At 38.4% G+C, this 23,611-nt stretch overlaps 4 protein-coding genes across 5 annotated transcripts; 2 read left to right on the forward strand and 2 right to left on the reverse strand.

Moving 5' to 3' along the window:
- Positions 1 to 793: 793 nt before the first annotated feature.
- On the forward strand, positions 794 to 5,319 carry LOC130564452 (calcium-activated chloride channel regulator 1-like). Its single transcript, XM_057350534.1, is given in 7 exon segments — positions 794 to 976; positions 2,146 to 2,370; positions 2,476 to 2,588; positions 3,909 to 3,975; positions 4,232 to 4,496; positions 4,579 to 4,763; positions 5,314 to 5,319. Coding segments are annotated over 7 exon segments (1,044 nt in total).
- Positions 4,943 to 13,828, reverse strand: pnkp (polynucleotide kinase 3'-phosphatase). The gene is made up of 18 exons (XM_057351581.1): positions 13,725 to 13,828; positions 13,355 to 13,497; positions 13,201 to 13,247; positions 11,811 to 12,074; positions 9,954 to 10,199; positions 9,763 to 9,842; positions 9,612 to 9,669; positions 9,144 to 9,251; positions 8,964 to 9,035; positions 8,826 to 8,874; positions 8,662 to 8,732; positions 8,364 to 8,456; positions 8,165 to 8,261; positions 8,013 to 8,074; positions 7,805 to 7,914; positions 7,593 to 7,680; positions 7,293 to 7,360; positions 4,943 to 6,153 (listed from the first exon to the last, which is right to left on the reverse strand). Exons 2-18 carry the CDS (start codon positions 13,479 to 13,481, stop codon positions 6,033 to 6,035), a joined length of 1,761 nt encoding a protein of 586 aa, XP_057207564.1. The 5' UTR covers positions 13,482 to 13,497; positions 13,725 to 13,828; the 3' UTR covers positions 4,943 to 6,032.
- Positions 13,374 to 19,245, forward strand: zgc:162193 (TRPM8 channel-associated factor homolog). 2 transcript variants are annotated; one of them, XM_057351579.1, is made up of 9 exons: positions 13,381 to 13,487; positions 14,477 to 14,602; positions 14,769 to 15,439; positions 15,515 to 16,503; positions 16,636 to 16,730; positions 16,819 to 17,032; positions 17,349 to 17,588; positions 18,097 to 18,431; positions 18,700 to 19,245. In XM_057351579.1, the coding sequence occupies exons 3-9, from the start codon at positions 14,823 to 14,825 to the stop codon at positions 18,940 to 18,942; spliced, it is 2,733 nt and encodes a 910-aa protein (XP_057207562.1). In that variant the 5' UTR covers positions 13,381 to 13,487; positions 14,477 to 14,602; positions 14,769 to 14,822; the 3' UTR covers positions 18,943 to 19,245. The 2 variants fall into 2 exon arrangements, with proteins under 2 accessions (XP_057207563.1, XP_057207562.1); XM_057351580.1 differs by lacking the exon at positions 14,477 to 14,602 and having other exon boundaries at positions 13,374 to 13,487.
- Positions 19,246 to 19,324: 79 nt separating this feature from the next.
- On the reverse strand, positions 19,325 to 22,395 carry si:dkey-243k1.3 (endonuclease domain-containing 1 protein-like). The gene is made up of 3 exons (XM_057350368.1): positions 22,099 to 22,395; positions 19,904 to 20,060; positions 19,325 to 19,716 (listed from the first exon to the last, which is right to left on the reverse strand). Exons 1-3 carry the CDS (start codon positions 22,393 to 22,395, stop codon positions 19,325 to 19,327), a joined length of 846 nt encoding a protein of 281 aa, XP_057206351.1.
- Positions 22,396 to 23,611: the final 1,216 nt, after the last annotated feature.

A 23,611-nucleotide genomic window follows, 5' to 3' on the forward strand; every position in this document is an offset into this window, starting at 1 on the left:
GATTGATTTGCATATGACAAAAAAAGAGATGAAAGGACATTAACAGTGTAAACACTGTTGCACAAATATGGCATGCATACATTTTACAGTTTACAGTATTTAATGAAATTATTTCATATGTAATATTTCCACAATTTTTACATTTTGTGACACTTTTGTTTGGTCACAAAACGTAGGCCTTTAACATCTTGCACAAATCATAAGAAAAGATCTGAAGATAATTGAGCGTCGGCATCCTCAATGCACAGTTTATTTGTCGGTCTATGAAAGTAAAGGAGTGATTCTTCTTATCTGTGTTTTCAAGTTAATTATTGCCTTAATATGGTTTAAAATGGGGTTCTGAATTGATAATCCAGCACGTGGTGATGATCCGTACACAAACCAGTATGAAGATTTTTTCATGTATAAACACATTACAGGCCAGTATTACGATTACTCTTCTGGATTTCTTCAGTCGTGTGTCCTTGATCCTCAAACTTCACTACCTACCAAAGAGTGTCAGTTCTTTCCAAACATATATCAAACCAGAAAAAGCTCCATAATTGATTTACCAAGTGTGGATTCTGTAAGTTTTCATTACAGTGACATAAATAGGCAGTCTCAAGAGCATGTCGTTATTAAAGAGAGGATTCATTTTGAAATGTATTTACATTTTCAATACAACCTTTTCTCAAATTGTGCTTCACTAATGGTCTTAGAGTACAATATTTTCTATCTGCAATTAAATCTGAAAACACTTTTTCAGGTAGTAGCATTTTGTCGAGAAGATGAACACATTGGTTCGGCCCCAAACATGCAAAATGAGAAATGTGGAAATAAAGCAACATGGACAGTAATATTTGAGGACTCAGTGGACAGGGATGCCCTTCAATCTCTAAATCCGCTGCCATCCCCTCCACCAGCACCATCTTTCACTGTTGTGCAGAGAATGCAACGTGTTGTTTGTCTCATCCTTGATGTCTCAGGAAGCATGCAAGTATGTAATAACACACCTTGAAGATTACAATGAAGATTTAAGATGCTTTTATGCTTAGCGACGTACGGTGCCTTCAAGCTAGATATTTTATCAGTGTGTGTGCTCCCTGTCAATCATGACCTTTGCTCTTCTAAAACACAAGGAACTATGAAGTGTGTAATTTCTGCACTATCAGAGGCAATTGCATAAATCATGATTATATCTGCTTCTGTGCAAACAGATAATTCAAGTGATGTCACATTCAGATTGCAAGTAACGTGCGTTTGTTTTATGTTGTTGCTTTTAAACCACCCATACCAATGTCCTGAAATTAGTTTGAGAAGTAACTTTTGGCTACTTTGTAGTTGTACTGAGTATTAAAGATATTAGCAACTTTTACTCTACTTGACTACATTTTTGAACAAGTACAGTATATGTACTCTTTACTCCACTACATTTGTAATGACTAATGCAATTACACATTACATTTTGCATGGCACCTCTTTTTTTGCAGCAGTTTATTTTTGCTAGAAGAATTAATATTGCCATTTACAGGGCATTGAAGCTACTATAATCTTGTGGATTTTGCCCTAATTTACTAAAACTTGTCAACATGGCTTCTTTATGTGAATACAAGTGCAGTATCAGGTAGTTGTCAATCGCTGGCGGTTTATATGTGAAATGATGACATGACTGCAGCTGGCGATGAGGCCAAAACCAGCATGTCCAGTGCAAAAAGGCTTTGACTTTTTAATTTTACTTAACATTATTTTATTTATCCCTTATATTGAAGAGACCTTTTTGAAAGAGTTTGGTTTACTTATGAGCACTTGACTTGGGTGTTTGTAATAGATGTAGGTTATGGTGTCGGCCATGATTTGTTGCAATTTTGAGGTGTTCAGTCTTATTATGATTTAAGAAAATAAATGAGATTGCTCCCGTCACGAATCGACTGTTTCTTGTTTTTCACTGACATGTCTCTTAAGTGTTGAGGATAGTGCTTCTTTGAGCCTACATTCAGTATGAGTAAAATACTCTAGTACTGTTAAAACCAGATAGGCCTACTCTAAGACTTTTACTGAAGTTGTTTTGGAATTGGTGACTTGTAACTTGTAATGGAGTAATTTTCACTGCAAGGTATCTGTACTTTTACTTAAGTATGGTTTTCAGGTACCTCTATTCATTTCAAGGGCTCTAGGATTCTTCGACAGCGGCAAACCACCACACATTTCATACGACGCATCATTGAAGATCGAGGCAAAGTGGGAATCGTAACCTTCAGTACTTCTGCTTCAACTCTTAAAGGCTTGACTCTTATTGACAGTGAGACCACAAGAGAGAATCTCATCAAATTATTGCCAACACAAGCAGGTGGATCTACAAACGTCTGTACTGGCCTCAATAAAGCCTTAGAGGTGCCCTGTTCATTATATTCATATGCATTTTGTATGTTTGTGTGATGTGTAAAGAATACATATTCAATACTAAAATACTCAAATTCAATACTTTGCATTTCTTAGGTGCTTTAAGCAGATAATAAGGATTCATTAGGAGATGCAATTATTTTTCTCACTCATGGTGAGTCATCAGACAACATCAATAACCCTTTATTCGGGAGGGGCAAAAACCGCAGGCCAAGCCCTTAACCCCAGATTAAGGTCTGCTGAGTATAGCCAGGGATTGGGAAATGCGAGTTACTTTAAACCACAGACTTACTTTCCCCTTGGAAATCGCAGCGACCAACTTGCGGCTGGACATGGTTCTGTGGTCCAGCTCCAGTAGGACAGTCCTCATAGTTGAGTTAATTGTACCTTGGGAAGAGGCCATTAGCGAAGCATTTGAAAGAAAGAATCTCCGGTATGGCAGCTTGGCAGCGGAGGCTGAAGATCGGGGATGGACAGCTAAATTGTTCCCGGTGGAAGTGGGCTGCAGGGGCTTTGTTTCCAATTCCACTACAAGGCTGCATAAGAAAGTGGGGATCAGAGGACAGGCCCAACGGACGGTAGTTAAAGCACTTGCCACTGTCGCTGAGAGAAGCAGCCACTGGCTGTTGTTGAAATGTAAGGACGCAATATGGGCTGCCAAGTGACCACATAATAAAATGGTGTTGTGTGTTGTATTATTATGCCATACGGGACCGGGGGCACTAAGCTTGCATTAACGGAGCCAGTGGGGCTATAACAGCCTTAGCCAACGGGTTTGCGCGTATGGTGGCGTTGATTTTTGGCAATATCTTGTAATGTTATGCCATACGGGACCGGGGGCATTGAGCTTGCCTTAACGGTTTGTGTAGTCGTGGCCTAATGGTTAGAGAGTTGGACTCGTGACCAGAAGGTTGCCGGTTTGATTCTCAGGGCCTGCGGGTAACAACTGTGGTGCCTTTGAGCTGCAGTGATATCTGCCCACTGCTTTTGCCAGATGACCTTGTAACAATGCGACACACACCCAGGTCTGATCAACCTGCGGTTGGCCTCCCTTGGCTGAGGGTGTCTTGTGATAAAGGGCCGAAACACCCAATGAGGCTGAGGTGCACAACTGATGATGTGTCGCATTGAAGGGAACCATACAAAGGGCATTATCAGCAGCACCTCACCAATCAGAAGACGAGTTGCGACACATGATCAAACAGCTGATATTACCCATAACTTGCCGCGAGAGGGCGGAGTTTCATTTAAACCCTATTACCAGTAATTAAATGTCAGTTTATTATCAAATGCAAATTCTTTTATGTTTTATTTTGGAATTAGGAGGGAAATGTATTACAGCGACTGATGATATCACCTCCAATCTGTTAGTGGATGCATTTGCTTCACTTACAATACCAACTGGAGACTACACGAAAGAACCAGGTTTGGCAAGTTAATTTCCCATTTTATGACTTTTAAATTGTATGTATATAATTTATACTTTAAATATAATATTTTATGTGTTCATTTTTATTGTATGCTTACAGCTGGAGAGTTAGGGAAATAGAACAGCTGACTGGTTCAATGGAACAGTGTCAGTGGATCAGACTGTTGGTAACAAAACCATTTTTATAATCATCTATGAACTCAGTGCACGTAATACAAATATGACTCAAGGTACGATAGCAAAGACACTCAAACTAAAAATTCCAGGAACTGCAGAGATGTGATTGAAGCATTGAGGCCGAAAGTTTGAAATAATCATTAACAAAAAATGCACTCACATATACACATATTTATCATAATTTAGATAAGACAATATGTGCTTAGTCAAAGTCCTATAGGATTTGTTCTATCTTGTATTTGGTAGACTGGAGACTGGAAGTACAGTATTCTGAGCGGAGGACTTCAGTCTTTGACTATAACAGTAACCAGTCAAGCAGCTCGCTCTGATGTTCCTCCTATCATTGTCAAAGCCCATGTGAATCAGCAGCTCATCGATGGCAGTAAACCCGTGATTGTGTTTGCTGAGGTGAGTCAGAATTACAGACCTGTAATAAATGCTGAAGTGAAGGCCACACTGGAGCCAGAAATTGGGATATCAGAACAATTAGAGCTACTGGATATTGGAGCAGGTAAATTACCCATAATCCTTTTCTCAAGCACACACTCATGCTAAAATATAAAGAAACAAACTGCAAATCTTATCTGTTACAGGAGCTGATGCTTTCAAAGATGATGGGATCTATTCCAGATATTTCACAAAGTTAATAAAAGGCAGAATCAGCTTGAAAGTGAGAGTGAAGAATAAAGACGGACAATCCAGATTTACTCTGAAATCCAGGAGAACACTGTACTTCTCATCTGGACGGCTCCTGGTAAAGACTTTGACCAGGGAACAGGTGACACACAATAGTTTATTAAACATTTTATTCCTGTAACTTTAAAATATTGAAATAACATTAACCTTATTGTGTTGTTTATGAATCTTTGCACATGTATTTGAGAACACTGTACTTCTCATCTGGACGGCTCCTGATAAAAGACTTTGACCAGGGAACAGGTGACGCACAATGGTTTATTAAACATGTTTTATTCCTGTAACTTTAAAATATTGAAATAACATTAACCTTATTGTGTTGTTTATGAATCTTTGCACATGCATTTTTTTAAGCTAAATATGAGATCAGATGGAGCGATGACGTTGAAATGCTTCGACTGAACTTCAGCAATTCTTCTTTAGTCAACACATCCGCCGTCTCACCTAAGGAGGCTGGATCAGTAGAACAACACTCATTTAATATGACAATTGAGAATGGTACCACACTCTTCTTTGCTCTTCGCTCTGAGGACAATGATGATGCAAAATCTGAAATATCCAACATTGCTCAAGCATCAACATCAGGCCTGAATTAGTTTTATTATATCTTATTATACCTGTTTGTGTGGCAGTTGTAGTGGTATGTTTGATTGTTGCTGTAACAATATGGGCAGTGAAATGAAGAAAACGCATTCATGCTTAGACACTAACAATCTAATGCAAACAGCATTTTTATCATTTGAGCAATAGCAATTTATTGATATCTATATTGATATTACTATTGATATTTAGCATGTTTTGAGTTTTCATTTCGAGTTTGTCTGAACCTACACTGTAAAAATTATTTGTTGGGTCAACTTAAAAATTTAAGTTACCTGGTTGCATTCAAATTTTGAGTTAATTCAATTTAAAAATATTAGATAACCAACAATTTCTTTACAGTGTATTTAAAAATATTTTAAATCTGAGTTTTAATGTCTTTTTTTTAATTGATGCACAATGTTTAATCCATATCACATAAGAAACAACACTTTTTTCAACTTAACCAAGTTTGAAAGATTGTTTTGTTTGTTTCTTTGTTTTTCTTTATTCGTATAAAATCAACAGCATGGGCATGTCAGTTCCTCTTATGTAACGCATAACTAGCAACAAACGAAAACGGATACATGATTTAAAATGAGCTATTACTGACAGATCCAGTGACAATTAGTTGTATGCTCAATAAAAACCTGTTTTCTGTTATCCACTCTCTGGACATGAGCAGCACAAACAACAATTGGCAAACAGTAAGCATCACCTGTAAGTATCTTATTAATTTGTTATTAGTGTCTCTTTTGATCTGGAACAAGGCTCAGCCCTCAGAGAACTGCATGTAGAGAAATTCAGATCTTTTGTCGCTGAAACTTAGCACGAGATGAATCTGCAGGATTTCAGAGAAGCCCTCAGATAAACTTGGCGGCACAAACTTGTTCCTATTGAGATCAAAAAAGAGGGTTAAGATGGGACTCTTGTTACGCAACTCATTGGTGAATTCTTTTTGTACTGAATTCTTTGGTGAATTCAGTTTGGTAGAAATAGCGTTGGTGTAAGTTTTAGGGTTGCACGGTGTACCAGTGCTACGGTAGCATCGCGATGCTAAAGCTTCAAAATACCCGCGATGCCTCTCTATTTTTGAAACGGTAGTATCGTAGTACCGTAGGTCAGTGGTTCTCAAACTTTTTCGTTGTAAGGCCCCCTTTGTGTTAAGTGCATCGCTTTGCGGCCCCCCGTATAAAGACGTATAATCTTAAACTTAGAATTTTTATTAAACCAAAAACATTCAGTTATACAATGCTGAAACCTCAATTCTTTTGGTTGGTGGTGTCATTTTTCTGATTTTTGATTGCATAAAATCTATGATAAATTTCTATATTTCATAAAATGCCAAAATCTGTGGCCCCCCTAGATCCATCTTGGGGGCCCCCAGTTTGAGAACCACTACCGTAGTTAATGTTGCATATGCGCATTAATATTCATTTGAACACTTACATCTGCCTTTTTGCGGTGTTTATCTCCTAAATGAATGTGTGTTTTGAATGACTCAGACGAGATAATGATTCAAATTAGCGTTTTGAACGAGTTGGTTAAATGATTCACTAACTGTGGACAATTGATGCCACCTACTGGCCGTCTTAGTTCTGCATTTAAAGTAAGCCTAATATTTCCCTTTATAAAGACTATTGTATCAATGAAATTTGTCCCGCATTTGAATTAGTTCTCACGTGAAAAATGATCTAGTGTACTTTAGTATTTACTACAGTAAACTACTAAAACTCAGACACTAGTGTTTTTGAGTCTTGCCATAGTAAATATTTAAGTATACTACAGTATTTGCTACAATTTATCCAATTACTACAGGTAATATTCTAGTGCGAAGTATAATACAGTTTACTATAGTAAATACAAAAGGTTTAATCTAAATCTGTGTTTTTTGTATAGATTTGAATTATGAACATGGCACAGCATCGTGATACTACTTGGTATCGAGATACTTCAGCTGGTATAGTATCGTAAGACATGTTTATGGTACCGTGACAACCCTAGTAAGTTTAGTCTTTTGCCATTCACTTACTTGTAGCTGTGGAAAACCATGTCGTTGACATGAACATGCTTGGTGGCAGAAGGAACCATCTCACGAAACTAAAAACCGAAAAAATAAATAAGATTACATTTAATAAAGACCTCAGGAATTTGCATGAAGAGCATTAAACATTGGGCAGGAAGGATACAGTATATCAAAGAGCTTTGTTAAAATATAAACATAACATTTTAGTTTTTATTAATCTTATTATTTATTAGTCTTTCATTAATCTTTTATCATTTAGCTGTAATTACTTAAATATTACAGATGAATGTCGGTACGGACAGATACCCTATTGTTATGTTTTGCTTGTTCCAGAGTTGCTGTGAAATTGAAGCATCGGCAGGGCACTCCAGCGTTTTGACTGACATCGACATATCTGTAGTGCGAGAATAAGAGAATGATCGGAAATTGTACATCATATTGTAGACAGTTTTAGCTTAACAGATGAACAATTGAAATGAGGCACGAGTTTCTGCTTTGTAAAAAAAAAGCAGTTGGACCTTTTTCTAGACTCAAGATCAGGATTAGTGTTGTCCACAGCTACACTACGGCCTTCCTTCAGAGCGCGCTCGCATGCTGCCACGCACTGCTGCCACGAACCAAGTGTGTCCTACAAATAACACAGGATGGAAAGTTACCCATCTATACTACTATACTTTACATCTATATACACATTGCAATATACAGTATATACACCAAGAAACTCACTCTGTTGATGTAGACATATCCCTTTGGAATGATATTTGTTTGGAAAAAGGTTGATTTGCCCGCTGAAGTGCAAAATGGGAAAAAAAGAATGACATGAAATCACACAAGGTTATCACACAAGAGAACTTGAGACACATCACATGAAGACTCACATCCAGGGAATCCCACTGCAATGATGACTTCCTGTTTGGTAGATGTGAGGGAGGCATCAGGAGGATCATAAAGACTCATATTAGAGTCTAATTTCCTCTAGAGAATAAAAAACAAACAAAACACATGAATCACACACAGACTGTCTGTCAATTATAAAAGATACTATAAGACAGAAATAAACTGTTTGTGAGAGTTTACAGGGTCAAAGGTGGGCATGTTGAACGGAGCAGCTTTCCAGCCCAGGAAAAATTCCTCCGGGGTGTGAAACTGAAGGCCAATATTGAGGGCAAACTGAAAGAAAAACAGAAAACTATACAGCTGTTTGATAAAAGTGTTCCCACTTTGGTTATTCCCAAATTAAAAAATATAAGTACAGCACCCCCTTAAGGCCAAACAGAGTATTGATATTAAATAGTGACTGTCTGCACCTGAATCCAAGTCAGTCACTATTTACTATCAGTCATTCTATCTGCTGAAAAGTAACTGATTTGATTACCAATCTGTCACTACAGGAAAAATCTTTCTTCTTTTTTCCGGGTGCCCAGTTTGCAGGACGTCCCGCTGCATCTGTGAATATAAAGGACAGATAAATCAATAGAGTAAACCAGTAAAATCGCCTGAGACAACCAACAACACACTGAAAAACTCGACATAGCTCACCTCCAACATAGAAGCTTTGTGACACGTCTATAGTGACCCCACCGTTCGCCTGCCAAAACACCACAGCAGCTTTACATACACAGTTTGACTATTGTGCTTGTTGTACGTAAAGAAGGTTACTAGAATTGAGCAATTCACCTTCTCACACAAATGTTCCCACATTCCAACCACAGGCTTTCTGTAAATACCCGGGGCTGTGGAAACAAAAACCTGAAAGAGACACCGTTTCAAGTAAATAAACATAAAATGATGCCTACAGCACAACAAGTTGTGACATGTAAACTTGGCATGCAAATGGTGTGCATGAATGCCATTAACCTGTACAGGCAGCTGCAGTGTTTGTAGGATATCCTCTACTTTGGATTTAAATACTTGTGGTCTCAGCTTGCCTCGAGAAATGCCCATCTGATTGGTGAAAAACACCACCTAAAATAAACACACACAAACAATAACAACTAGATAGTTTCTGCAAACTCAATGAGGCTATGTCAATATATCACAAAATAAATCTGATAGGGTCCAAAAAAATAAAAAATATTATGTGATCAAATACTTGTTTTATATGATAAAATTATATAATATTAATAAATGCTATGTTTGAAAAGAGTCCACTATTGTGACATGAAACTATCATCGCTCAAGATTACACTTTAGCATTCAATACAGAATTTGAGAGTTGTGACAGATCGACCTATCAGAATCAAGGATTCTATAAAACCGACATCAGCAACATCTAAACTAAACTATACTAACAAGTAACATTAGTAAGAATTTATTAAAAAGCACCTTAAATCCTTTCTTCAACAGACTGGCCAGCCTTGGCTGTATCTCTGGGAAAAGAATCCTAGGGAAGAACACAGAGCAAAAATATCACATGAGAGACAGGAAAGAGCCATAGACAGCATTTGTGTGTAGGATAGTCTTCCGTCAGACTCACTTCCAGTCATCTGGACTCGTGGGAAATACTCTCCCAGACTTAGTGGTGATAATACAGCCATCAATGTCAAACCCTGCAATCTAAATCAAACAAAAAGCATTAAAAGGCATGCAAGCATAACAGTGTTCTTGAAACTACAACAGCAACATATCCCAGACAAAAAGCATCACTGAACCCATACTTTGACTTACTTTGGAGCTGTCTGAAACCCCAGCAGCAGTGAAGAGCATGAGGCTTCCGATCTGCTGCCAGTAACTACTAGAGCAGGTAGATGATGAAGCATTGATGGTTGATGAGTCCGGTGTGACGTTGCTCTCATTCTGTGCAAATGCTTGCAACTGTTTAAGCTTCTCCTCAGCAGAGGTCTCCTCCTCATCTCCACATAATCGTTTCATGTGAGGAACATCATCTTCTGGGCTGTGTGGACGTTTTCTTACCTAGATAGAACAAGTCAAAGAACAAGTGAGCACCCTCTATGACAGAAAATGATGACAGATGTCAATTTCGCCCTGATAGCAAAACTAAAAAAATCTATTTTATTTTATAAATGCATCCTCATAGCTCTTTCCTACACTCTTTAAAAAGGCATAATTATTGACCTATAAACAAAACAGAATATGAAGTGTTCTCTTATTTGTGAGTCGGTTTGGATAAAATCGCCTGCTAAATAAATAAATGTATAGGTAAAGATGTTTTTTAATGCTTGAATGCAGTTTTTACAAACATAAGTCAATAAATAAACAACTGTAATAATATAATTGATGGTACTATACAGTATAACATTTTGAAACCAGTATATGACTCTTTCTTCCGTAAAACACAAAAGATATTTTGAGAAATGTTTTAGTAGTTTTGAGTCCATTCAATGTAAGTCAATGGGGCCAATGTTGTTTGGTTATCCACATTCTTCAATATATCTTCTTGTGTTTTCTTCAAAAGAAAGAAAGTCATACAGGTTTGGAATGAAACGAGGGAGAGTAAATGATGAAAAAAAATCATTTTTAGGTGAACTAGCCCTTAAAAAATTGACATGAGTCAAAAAATAATGTCAACACTATGAATAGAAGGCTTACAACCCACGTACAGTAAAATATGTTCAAGGTTCAAGGTACATATGTACATACACAGAATTAGAGTGTACTGAATAAATCTTTGCACTTGGGCACAAGGAACAAAGGATTTTTATATTATAATAAAATATAATTGTGGCGAGGGGAGCGTGGTGTAGCGAGGTGTGCAGCAGGAGAGAGAGCCGGGAGACGAGCGGTAAGTGAGTGGAGTAATTACAGACGATCAACACCTGTCTCGTTCCAGTAAGGGCGCGGGGAGAGAATATAAACATCGGACAAAGTCACAATGGGGAGAGAGAGACGGACTCGACGCGAGCTGCCACAAACCCAAACTTCTCAGTCAGCAAGGGGGACCTTCTCTGACTTCAGAGCGACACAAGCCAGGCTAGAAGGAAGACCGTGGATTTATGTTGTGTACTTTTGATGCTCTATTTAAGTTGGTTGTTTTATTTAGTGTGGAATAAAATCGTGTCAGTCTCGCCAACCTCGTCCTCTTCCTTCCTTATCTCCACGAACACGCTACAATAATATTATTATAATAGAACAGAACCTAAACAAACTAAAAACATAATAAAAGAGTATAAAAATATTCCGGAAAAATAGAATATGCATATATATCAAAATAATGTTTCACATGTACACCACCAGTCAAAAGTTTTAACACTTAAGTATTTTTCCCACATTTTATAAAAAATAGTATACTCATTAAAACTGTGGCATAACACAAAGGGAACTATTAGAATTAGGTTGCAACTAAAGATGCAAACAAAAATAAACAAGTTATATTTTAGCATCTTCTTAAACAATATTGTAGTTCCCATCTGTTCTGTGCTCTAAAACTCATGACCAGTTGTGTAAATTATATAAATAAATAAAAATATATGTAAAAATGACAATTCTTGGGCATGGTTTTGATCCCACATACCGATAAAAAGTGGCTTTTAAAAAAATGTAAATGCATGAGCGAGGGTGATTTACCTTTTGGGGGGATTTAGCAAAGTAATCCTGGATGTTCTTCTTGGGGCCTGACCTCTTCATGATTTCATCAGTGTCTCTGCTTCTCTCTATAACTGTTCCTTTCTCCTTCATAGGCGAATGAGAGTTGCTGTTTGCAATGTCAGTAAACTCCACAGTAAATGGGTGGGACTGATTAACCAGGAACAGTGTTTGACCAGCAGTCAGACAGGCAGACTCGCCCCGACCCAAATATTGGCCATCTATAGAAGATGGGTTGGCCCCTAGCTGTTGAAAAACAAGTTGGTTTGCAATTTGCATTCACAAATAGTTCACATATGTGCTTCGCCATATTCTCATCTTTACACAAATGTAATTGTCACAATCAGCTGTAGGGATGCACCGAATGTTCGGCCACCGAATATATTCGGCCGAAAATAGCAAAAAACGCATGTTCGGTATTCGGCCGAATATGTGAAATGGCCGAATAATTTTACCGAACATGACTCGAGAAACGATCAACTAGCAACCAGCGCAGAGAGAGAGAGAGAGAGAGAGACGTGCGCTTTATTAATGCCGCAAACATTTTGGCAGTGTGTGTGTGGAGCATTTTAAGGTGTCAGAGAAAGACAAAGCACGGGACTTGCCGCACGGAAGTAAATTTCCGAATGAAAGCGTCTTTACCGGTCGGTAACTTGTGGCTATTTCAGACGGGAGCGGGCTGTCTGACAGTAGCCCCGCCGCTCGCGACATCCTTTGACATCATACAGTGGTCGCGCGCACACAGTTCCCTGTACTAAACAACTTGTCAAAGTATGTTCTGTGCATCCCGGCCACGAGTGCACCAGAGAACAGTCAGCTTCTGTGGGCGGAGTTTGCAGGAGAGACGTGAACTGATATGGTTGTCAGTCAGCATCAGTCAGAATAGCTTGCGTTCGATGTTTTTTTTTCTTACAATCATTTTGCAACGTAGCCTATAATAATCCAACAGTTTTAGTTTATTCGTATTTTTAGTTTATAGGCCTAATGTGGAATGACACTTTTTAATGAAGTGTTTTGTTGTAGGGGTACAGAGTAACTTACATTACATTCTTTTACCAGTCAGTTATAGGCCTAATTAATATAGGCTATTAAATTTTTTGTTTTAATGTATTTTGTTTTGCTCAATTTTATATTAAGTTGTATTGTATTTTATTGAAAAGCAAGACAAATTTTTAAAAGCAAATTTTGACTATTCAGTTTGTGCAATAGTGAAAAAATAGCTTAATAAATAGAAGAAATGCAAAAACCATATTCGGTGTTCGGTATTATTCGGCCTTCGGCCAAGTGTTTCACATCATGTTCGGCTTCGGCTTCGGCCAAGAATGTTAGATTCGGTGCATCCCTAATCAGCTGTAATTAAATGATCACTCACCTGTGTAACTAGAACTTCCTGTTTGCCATAGTTTGCCACAAGTTTCACTGTCAATCACAATAATACTTCCGTTACTCTTTATTTATATGCACAAACATGACACGTATCACATGTTGTCTGACTGGGATGGGTGTGGTGTGATCACACAACTCACCCTGATGCCTTGAGCACTTCTTATCTGAAATTTTGGACTCAGGACCTCGACCGAATATTAATGCTCGATCATCAGCCAACTCCATCCGAGCTCCAGAGACACTAACTAGTGTGCACTGCATCTTCATTTACAGGTGAGGAGGGCTGAATTACATCAAATATTACATTGCATTATCAATATATTATTAACCAACCATCTGCACTTTAGCGTTGTGTAAGATGAATGAGACTTGGGGCTAGTATTTGTTGTAACAAGATAATGTTTTCAGCACTTTGTGTGCATTGCGAGCGAACGTTTACGAAAAACAAACTCGGGACACAGTTAACTTAATTTATTACATGCATCAGAACAAAATAACAAAATCACCTACCGATTATGTGAAAACTTAACTTCTTTTAGCTCTTGCAGTAGTTTCTCGGGTCCGACACAAACATGGTTCCGATGTAAAACAAATAGTCCGATGTTTAGTTCCCATGTAAGGAATTCATTCGTCTGTTACAGACCCAGTTTCTTAAGAAGCCGTAGGTACTGATCACTGACCGTATTTCTGAAACAACCTATATAATTAAAATATTTTACAATATCTCTAATATATGTCAAATTAAATCTAATATTTTACGTTATGTATCAGTTTGAGGGCGCCCTCAGAAATAAATATACGCATACATATTTTTTGTTGCTGTTGTACATGCTTTCTGTTTCGATTGTATCCATGACCAGAAAATCTGTTTAAACATTAAAAATACCAGAAATATATTGAAACGTGACCCCGTCCCCACACGTACTTTTGTAAGTGTTACACTTTTCTGCAATACCCAAATTTAAGGCTTAACTGTAATTGCTTTGAACCAACCAAACAGGTTTTCGTTGTTAAAAGGGGTGTCTGAACGTAGATTTGTCTGAAACAAAAGGCACAAACAATGTGTATGAGTCGTTCGGTTTGTGATCTGCAGTGTTTGTCTGATGACAAACCTAAAGTTTGCACAAGAATTAAGATGCAGGATATCCTTCGCTTAATTGTGCCATTGATAAACACAGTTTATTGACTCCATATTAAATTATTGTGCAGTAATATGTTCAGCTTAAACCCACATGTCTTAAATCTTATCTTTCTGACTGAAGGAACAAAAAGAAGAGGGTGTCATTTTTTGGGGCGTGCACCTTGTAGGCGAGGCTAGCACTATAAAAACATTCCCAATAGTTACATTGAGCTAAAGAAGAGTTTCTTTTCTTTACAGTAGTGCAAAGGTGAGTATGTGCTTGAGTAAAGAACAAGCATTTATTGACAGAATTTTAAACGTTTTTTGAGACTGGCGTTAAAGACTGCTTATACTGTATAGTTTTTTATACTGTACATAGGAAAATATACTTATGCTGTGTATTTATATTTGTTTGTTTGTTTGTCTTTTTGTAGGTAGGAACTGCAATTCCCAGTCATAACTGACTAACAAAAGATAAGTAAAGCATCATGGCACGTGAAAATGACTACTACACTATCATGTCTGGTCTTGGGGAGATCGACATTCAAGGGCAATCAGTGCCTAGTGATCTTGTGCTAATCGGTGACCATGCATTTCCACTCGCCATGAATCCAAGAGGTCAAGTCCTGATGGCCGCATCACGTTACGGTCAAGGACGTGTGGTGGTGTTGGGACATGAGAGCTACCTGACCCGTTTCCCTGGTTTGATAGAGAACGCCCTGATGTGGCTCATGCCATGTACCGGTGATGCCGGCATCGTAGGGATTCAGAAGAGTTTAGGTCCAGTAGCTGACAACCTGTGCTTCTCGCCTATCAGTGCCGAGCTTTCCGATTTTCGGGAGGGATTGGCTATATACATTACAGATGCTTATAGCGTTGATGCTTGTGCAAAAGATTTGATCGCTTTCGTCAAAGCCGGGGGTGGTTTGATTATCGCTGGCCAAGCGTGGAGTTGGGCCGAGGCCCATCCGCAAGGAAACGTTTTTCTGAATTTCCCCGGAAACAAGGTGTGCAGCGTCTCAGGAATTTACTTTTCGGAACATAGAGGGGAACTTGGCGTATTTCCGGTGCCTCCGAATATCCCCTCTAGTTGGCTCGCCGTATCGTAAGTTAAGCTGACTTTTTAGATATCCGTTTTCGATAATGCATTTCTCACAGCTATCGTATTGTTATGTTTCAGAATACGCAAGGATTTTAAGGATGACCTAGCAGTCCTGCTCAAAGGCGTGCCTGAGTTTGACATCCAAGGTGGGAGTGTAGCATCGGAGTTGATGGTGCACGGACCCCTTGCATTTCCTATTGCAGTCACCCCATGTGGAAAAGCATTCATTGCTGGCGCCTACTACGGACAAGGCCGGGTAATCGTGGTGACCCATGAAGGCTTCATGTGCCGCGAATCTCTGTCCACTTTCCTGATTAATGCCATCCACTGGCTCGACGAGGGGCGTAAAGGTGTCATTGGGATCCCATCCAGTCTCGGAGGAGCCCACAGTGTGCTGAGCAAATCTGGTCTAAATTGCCAGTTTACTAACTTCAGAGAAGATCTCAGCGTCTACGTCTGCACCTCCTACAGTGATGCCCAGTGTGAACAGATCCAAGATTTTGTAGCAGAAGGTAGCGGCCTCTTGATCGGAGGTCATGCCTGGCATTGGGCGCACACACACCCCCGCAACAACGTGATGACCGAATACCCAGGAAATCACATTCTAAACAAGATGGGTCTGTGTATTCTGGGCAGCCATGTGTCTGGGGGATTATACAAAGCCCCGGAATTAGAGAATAGCTCTAAAGAGGTGTACCACTTCCGTAACGTACTGCAACAGTTTGGGGAGCATGTAACCAAGGGGCACAAACTTGCCCCTCATGTAGAGGGTTGCTTAAGGCAGCTTGGCAACGATTGCTCCAGTTACCTTCACATGCGTGCACATGACTGTGCCTCCTACAATTCAGTGATTACTCTTCTTACAGACATGGTAAAAGAGGCTGGTGTCCCACAGGTGTGTAGTAACTGTCCTGTTCAAAGCCCCAGAGATCACCTGATGCTCAAGGTCGGGTCTGAATTGTATAAAGTGTCACCTGACCCTGATGCCCTCCTGCCGTACATCATCAAGAATAGACCTGACCTGCCCACTTTGTCTAATGCAAGAATTCGTATCAACGTTGACACCGGTAGGATGAACATTTTCTTTCAAATGTAGGGGAAAATGTTACAGCTTTTAAGTTAGCAAGTGGGGGGCTGTTACACACAAGACAAGAATATATTTTTTAAATATCATATTAATGTTAAAACACTTGTTTCAGTCTTCGAAGAGTGGATAAGCACAGGCTTGTACCTTTCTCCTGGTATGAGGACATACATGGCAATTCCTCCAGAGCTCATTGGAAAAAATTGGCAGGTGATCACATTTAAGACCTTGAAGTACATTATGTGTCCAGTCCAAATCCATCAAGAGCAATTTCTTGTTAACTCGTAACTGTCTACAGGTCCAGATTGGTTGCCAGACAGATAACCTCGGTGCTGCAGACGTTCTAAAACGGCCGTGTGTGGTCCATCAGCGATACCCCTTGGATAAAGAAATGGTCCAAGTGTGTAATCTATGGGGAGGGCTCATCTACCTAGTAGCACCTCCCAAAAGCAAAGTGGATGGGGTGGAAATTGTAGTGCAGACTTCAATACAGGCTCCATACTTCAAGTCTGGTAAGAAACAAAGCGAAATACAGAGTTGTGTTTGTGCTACTCAACCTACTTATTAACGTTTCTTCGGCAAAGTGTAGATTTACTGCACCACTAGGATCAGTGGGGACATCAAATTCCAAACACACATATATACGCTGACAAACGGTATTCAAAGAGCACTTTTGGGTTAAACCTGCATGTAGACGCAGGCGCGTAGTGTTTTTACGTAATGACATCGCCAACTACTGGCCTGGCATGTATAATACAGAATTCACATCACATCAGAATTCATAAAGGAGTGTAGTAAAATGTGAGCTAACTTGCTTTGTCCTTTCAGGAGAGACCAGTGTAGCTGACTGGGTCGGGGGGATCCGTCAGGCACCGGCTCCCTGGGCTGAGCTTGAGTTTGAGAACATCATCATTACATTAGAGTCAAGTATAATACGAAATCTGGAACGGCCTGATGAGGTGGCAGCACTTTGGGATTCCATAATGAGAGCCGTAGCTGACCTGGCGGCAAAGCCTCAAAAGTTGCCCCGCAAAGAGCGTTATGTTGCAGATGTTCAGATCTCTAACGGTATGAGCTGCTATTGAATATCCACCCAAAAAAAGTATTTTCTCATTGTTTTACTTAATGCCACCCTCCCAGTCCCAATCTGACTCCTTTTTTCTTTGGAACGGAAAAAGGAATTCATGTATTGCTTGTACATTAGGTGGATTTAATATGATAGCAGTGACTTCATTTAAAGCTTAATAATGGCAACAAAGAAGGTGCATGTGGTTCAATTTATCATGGCCAAAAATACAGTTGTCTAGTTAAATCATGCAATGATACATTAGGATGTTACTTGCTTTTGGCTACATCCAGAAGAACAACTTGCATATCATTACAGTCGCAATGATTTATTGTAAAAGCAAGTTATTACTGTACTTTTGCTGTACTTGTGAAATGATCAGCAAACCACACCCACTTTTTGCTGACACTCTTGGGTGTGTGACTCATAATGTATGTGATATGAATAGTTGTGGGTAAAGTACATTCATGCTGTTCTGTTCACACACCCACCCCTCCTTTTCACCCTCAGGCTTCATGCATGCCGGGTATCCCGTCATGATGCACTCCGGCTCCGCCTCAGGATTAATAAACACAGAGGTAGCCCGGAAAGGTTTGTGGGGAGCTATTCATGAGTTGGGTCATAATCAGCAGTGTGGAGTTTGGGAGTTTCCTCCACACACGACCGAGTGTACCTGCAACCTGTGGTCAGTGTACGTACATGAGGAGGTGCTGGGTGTGCATAGGGCTAATGCTCACCCAGCCATGACCCCAGAAAATCGCCAGGAACGCGCCAGAGGATATGCCAAAGGCGGCAGGGATTTAAAAAACTGGAGTATGTGGGTAGCATTGGAGACTTATATGCAGGTAGGAACAGACTTCTTACAGTATGTTAGAAATGTAGTCTGAAAATTGCATTCACATTGCTTGCGTGACTTCATTTCACTTCTGAACTTTGCTTTTGTTCAAATTCAAACTGAAATTACTTTAAATGCAAATATAACAGCTTTTTAAGTGTTTATATAATATATATACATATATAGATAGATATAGACACATACACATATATATATATATATATATATATACACTGTATCTTATCATAAATTCATAATCACTCATTTCTTTTTTTAAGCTTCAAGAGAAATTTGGCTGGGATGCTTTCAAGAAAGTTTTTGCTGCCTATCAAACCATGTCTGGAGTTCCAGGAGACAACGCAGGCAAGATGAACCTGTACGCCGAGACCTTCTCCAAAACGGTGAACATGAACATGTCTTCCTTCTTCAAAGCCTGGGGTTGGCCAATCCAGCCCAGCACTGAAGAGAAGATCGCTCATCTACCCGACTGGAGTGACCATCCTATGAAGCAGTATGAATAAGCCTCCAAAAGCCTTTCAGAAGAAATTCTGATGCGATTGCGATGTAAGAGGGGCTTGATTTATGTGAATATAGAAGGTAAAATAAATTGGTGGGTCATGTATATAATTGATTCACATCTAATACTGATGAAATATGATTTTAAATGTTCAAAAAGAGGCCATAGATTGTCCTGTTTACTTGTTTAATTCATTGTTTCCAGAAACATGTAAGGTTTGTATTTTATCATGTTATTAATAACATCTATAAATAAACATGAATGTGTCTTAGTTTTGCGATGATTTTCAATAAAATGACTGTCAATTCAACCACATTCTGCTTATGTTTCTGTCATAATGTTAAAACACAGAACTACGTCTTGCGAATGCTCAACAAATTTCATTGTCAGGCCTTGCATTGGCCACTGAACAGCTCCCCCACTGGTGTATCTGAGTATTGCTGAAGAAAATCGACCATCTCATCTAAAGTATGTTCCACAACAACATTCAGCTCGGTGTTGACTGCAGTAGCGGCCCCGCTATAGACGGGGCGGCCATTTTGATCTACGCAGCAGTAGGCGTTCCAGATGTACTCTGGGATGTTCACCCTCTTGACATTGTTCTTTATGATCCAGTTGTTTAAAGAAGGGATGGCACCAACCAGCACATAGGCCTGATGACAGTCTGCTTTAAACATGTTGGTCATTTTTGACTCGTGTAGACGCCAAGCATTCTGGTTCAGCTTGGGGTTTTGGGGCACCACGTTGGTCAGCGTAAAGGTGGAATTACGACCTGGAACTGAGAGCGATATATATGCTTTTTGAATAAGGTGATTTCAGGGTGATCATTTTCTCCAGGTTCATCCATATTTACAATGTTTATTATCTCTCATAGCTCATTTTAACTGATGTGTAGTTGTAGTAACTTATTTATAGATATAGATAAATTATGACCCTAGTTACCAAAACATCTTAAGCTTTTATACCTGCATGATGTCCATTAGGGTTCAGGTGTCCACGGTCAAAACCTGAGTTCGTGTAGTCCTCATCCAGAGCCTGCCTCTCTCCCAGGTAGACGCCAGGATTCTCCCTCCATAGCTTATACCCATCTGTCATTTCACCCGACCATGTGTCGTTGATCAACTATAGCAAATAAGCATTTCTCTTTATGGTGCTTTCTTTAGGGCATTTTCTTAAATATTTAGGCTTTTAATTTAAAATACATTTGTCTTGAAATTAAAGGGATAGATCACCCAAAAAATTGAATTCTGTCATGAATTACTCACTCTCTAGTTGATCCAAACCTGTATAAATTTCTTTCTTTGGTTGAACACAAAGAAAGATATTTGGAAGATTGTTAGCAACTGAGATTTCTGGGGCAGCACTGACTACCATTAAAATGGTTGTCAATGTCTTAAATGATCATTTACTCACCCTCAGGTTGTTTCAAACCTGTATACATTTCTTTGTTCTGCTGAACACAAAGGAAGATGTTTGGATGAATGTGAGTAACCAAACCGATCTCATCCCCATTGACTCCCATAGTATTTATTTTCCCTACTATGGCAGTAAATGGGGGATGAGATATGTTTGGTTACTGAGATTCATCCAAATATCTTCCTTTGTGTTCCGCAGAACAAAGATATTTATACAAGTTTGGAACAATCTGAGGGTGAGTCAATCATGGCAGAATTTTCATTGTTGGGTGAACTATCCCTTTAAATTCTTCAAAATGTTTTCTTTTGTGTTCAGCAGAACCAAAATAAATACAAAATTATTTACACTATGGTAGTCAATGGTGCCCCGGAAATCTCATTTGCTAATATTCTTCCAAATATCTTTCTTTGTGTTCAACCAAACAAAGAAACTTATACAGGTTTTGAACAACTTGAAGGTGAGTAATTGATGACACAATTTTCATTTTTGGTTGAACTATCACTTTAAAGATGAATATACCCCTGTATCACAGTTATTGTTTAAAAGTAGAAAGTTAAATCATGAAGGCACAAAAAGTACATAAAAAATGTGACGTCAATGCAAAGCAAAATCGTTTTTTGTGTGCACAGTATGTTTTTATGTAGGTAATAGTCAGGGGTCTCCAACCTTTTTGTAAACGAGTGCTATCTGAATTGATAAAATAATCTAAGGGGATATTTTTGTTTCATATAAAGATATATAAAAATATTTACATAAACCTTACATAAACATGTGATGCCATACATAAACTAATATGTTAAATGTTTTAATGTTAATTAAATGTCAACAGTTTTTTCTTATTCAATAGAAATACTATGAAAAATAATTAATTTAAAAAATAAACGAAAGAAAATTAAATATTCAGGCTTATAGAATGTGCTTGGCGGGCAACTTGCACAGACTTCATGTAGGCTACCATGTGCTGATGTGCACCATGTTGGAGACCACTGATGTAAGCAATATTTCAACGAAGGCCATAAGAAAGGTCACATTGTTCTCACGTGTAGATTGTGGTTAGGTTTGAGTCACATTTGCTAGGTGTAAAATATACAGAAAAGAACAAGTCCTTTAATGCATACAAAGTATACAGTATATTCCCTATACAAAGAGATAAGATGCTTGAGATGTTCAGTACATACACTCTTTAAAATTATGGTTCCTAAAAGGTTCTTTGTCAGGTTTAATGGTTCCATACATAAAGAACATTCACTGAACCTTTCTGTTGCACAAAAGATTATTTATTTCAGCATATAAAAAGGTAGGGCAGCAAAGTTTATTTTGAGAAAGGCTCTCTGAGAAGCAAAACATTTTTCTTCTTTTATGAAATTGTGGCAAAAAACTATTTTCAGCATTTTTAGCACTGTTACTTTTAAGATTATACAGTTTGATGTGACATTCTCAATACATGTATTGGTTTTTAGGAAGCACAGTATTTAGGATACCTGCAGGGTTCACCAATTTAGGACCTTATTTACATTTCACAAATCCAACAATTAAATCAGAATATAGTCACTTATTAAGATTCACAGTAATATGTGGGAATAAAGTATTAAAAGGGTTGGTTCACCCCAAAATAAAAGTTCTGTCATCATTTATTGACCCTCGTGTCATTCAAAACCTGTGTATGACTCTTTCTTTTGTGGAACACAATCGGAGATTTCTCAATAATCAACACTTTTGAAGGCACTATGGATAAACAACTTACCTGTGGTTCAAGATACCAGTTCTTATCTCTTCCTCCTCCATTGCTCGGCTCAAAGATGTACGCAGAATAGACAGCAATGTGGTAGTATGTGTTGTACAGCGTGGCAAAGTGATACGTGTTCAAAAAGCGCTGACATAAAAGCACAACATCTGCCTGTGTAGATCCCAACTCTGGAACTGTATTCTTGTAGAAGAACTTCAGGCAGTCCGGTGAATCCCAGAAATTCTCCACCACCTCACCCTGTGCTGGGTGCAAGAATGTGCCAATGAGGACACACAAGATGAACGAAATCTGCATAGTGCAACAGACTGAACACAACTGATGTCCTCCAACACTGGATCACAGACCACCTACGATAACATGTCTTCTTTATCACTCTGTATATTTACTTTCAAGTGCGATTACCAAGTACTTCCAAATTTAGCTACATTTGATGGTGTAAGCAACAACAACAAAAAAAACGAGGCATAGAAACAGTGGAGTTTATATTCATTAGCATTATTAATCAATTTTTTAAATTGCCATTATTGCAATTATTCACTTATTTTTTACAAACTAAAAACACTTGCTAAACTTGATATCGCTCTTTAGTAAGATACCTGAGCTTGTGTAACTCTATCACAGAGTCTAACAAACTGCAATTTTACAGGATTTTACTGGGTTTTTTTTACAGATTTTTTCAAGTATTTTTGAAGTACAGTAATAAAAACATCCAATTACAATAAAAGACTGCCAATTTACAAGAAAAACATGTAATTTTAAATACGAACCTGTTATTTTACGTTTTTTTGTTTTTTTACAGTTTTCACCTGTTTTCACGGTGTACTGGCAATCATGGAGAAAACTGGTCAGAGAAAATCGATTTATTTTGAAGGTAAGTTTTTTAAGTAATTGCACTTTTCATTTGATAGTATAAATCGATAATAATCAAAGTTAAACAAATATTACATTTCTGTTGTAGCAAAATAAAAAAAAATTTGTAGGTTTTCTTTCTTTCTTTCTTTCTTTCTTTCTTTCTTCCTTTCTTTCTGTATTTGTCACCCAATGTACTTTCCAGTGTACATAATAAGCTCATGGGAGCCGCACAGGTGTCTGACCTTGCTGTAACCAAAGCCACAGATCAATTGAAAGTTCTGTGGAAAAATAAGCCTCAAAACAGTTTTTAGAGTTTGCCCTTCAGATTGTGCCTTACTTAATTCAAGGACAATTGTTTTGTTTTTAAAAGAATTTTTCAAAATATCCCTTTTACATGTTAAATGTTTGTTGTAGGCAATATGTGACCCTGCACAGCAAAGTCACCAGTGTTAAAAAAGGTAAAATTAACTCTCACAGTGTATATACTGTATAATCCACACTTCGATAGTAATATAATATATTCTACGTAATCTGTTCTTCCACGCCCACTTGATGCTCATCAAAAGCGCACACATGTGCAGACAACCCCTAAAGCTTAGTAACATTTCCTTAAAATGAACTAACCCTGGAACATAACCTGCTCCAGAGCAGGTTATCT

Source organism: Triplophysa rosa, linkage group LG14 (assembly GCF_024868665.1).
Source record: "Triplophysa rosa linkage group LG14, Trosa_1v2, whole genome shotgun sequence".
NCBI lineage: Eukaryota > Metazoa > Chordata > Actinopteri > Cypriniformes > Nemacheilidae > Triplophysa > Triplophysa rosa.

What these genes read in the sequence shown, in the direction of transcription:
- pnkp (XM_057351581.1), bottom strand. Translation starts at nt 13,481, where the DNA reads ATGAAGATGCAGTGCACACTAGTTAGTGTCTCTGGAGCTCGGATGGAG. An exon ending in ACGAGTCCAGATGACTGGAA is followed by an intron (nt 9,670 to 9,762) that starts GTGAGTCTGACG and finishes GTTCTTCCCTAG; the next exon opens with GATTCTTTTCCCAGAGATAC. An exon ending in ACATGCCCACCTTTGACCCT is followed by an intron (nt 8,262 to 8,363) that starts GTAAACTCTCAC and finishes TTTATTCTCTAG; the next exon opens with AGGAAATTAGACTCTAATAT.
- zgc:162193 (XM_057351580.1), top strand. Translation starts at nt 14,823, where the DNA reads ATGGCACGTGAAAATGACTACTACACTATCATGTCTGGTCTTGGGGAG. An exon ending in TCTAGTTGGCTCGCCGTATC is followed by an intron (nt 15,440 to 15,514) that starts GTAAGTTAAGCT and finishes GTTATGTTTCAG; the next exon opens with AATACGCAAGGATTTTAAGG. An exon ending in GGCTCCATACTTCAAGTCTG is followed by an intron (nt 17,033 to 17,348) that starts GTAAGAAACAAA and finishes TTGTCCTTTCAG; the next exon opens with GAGAGACCAGTGTAGCTGAC.
- si:dkey-243k1.3 (XM_057350368.1), bottom strand. Translation starts at nt 22,395, where the DNA reads ATGCAGATTTCGTTCATCTTGTGTGTCCTCATTGGCACATTCTTGCAC. An exon ending in ACTGGTATCTTGAACCACAG is followed by an intron (nt 20,061 to 22,098) that starts GTAAGTTGTTTA and finishes TATTTGCTATAG; the next exon opens with TTGATCAACGACACATGGTC. An exon ending in CCCTAATGGACATCATGCAG is followed by an intron (nt 19,717 to 19,903) that starts GTATAAAAGCTT and finishes TATCGCTCTCAG; the next exon opens with TTCCAGGTCGTAATTCCACC.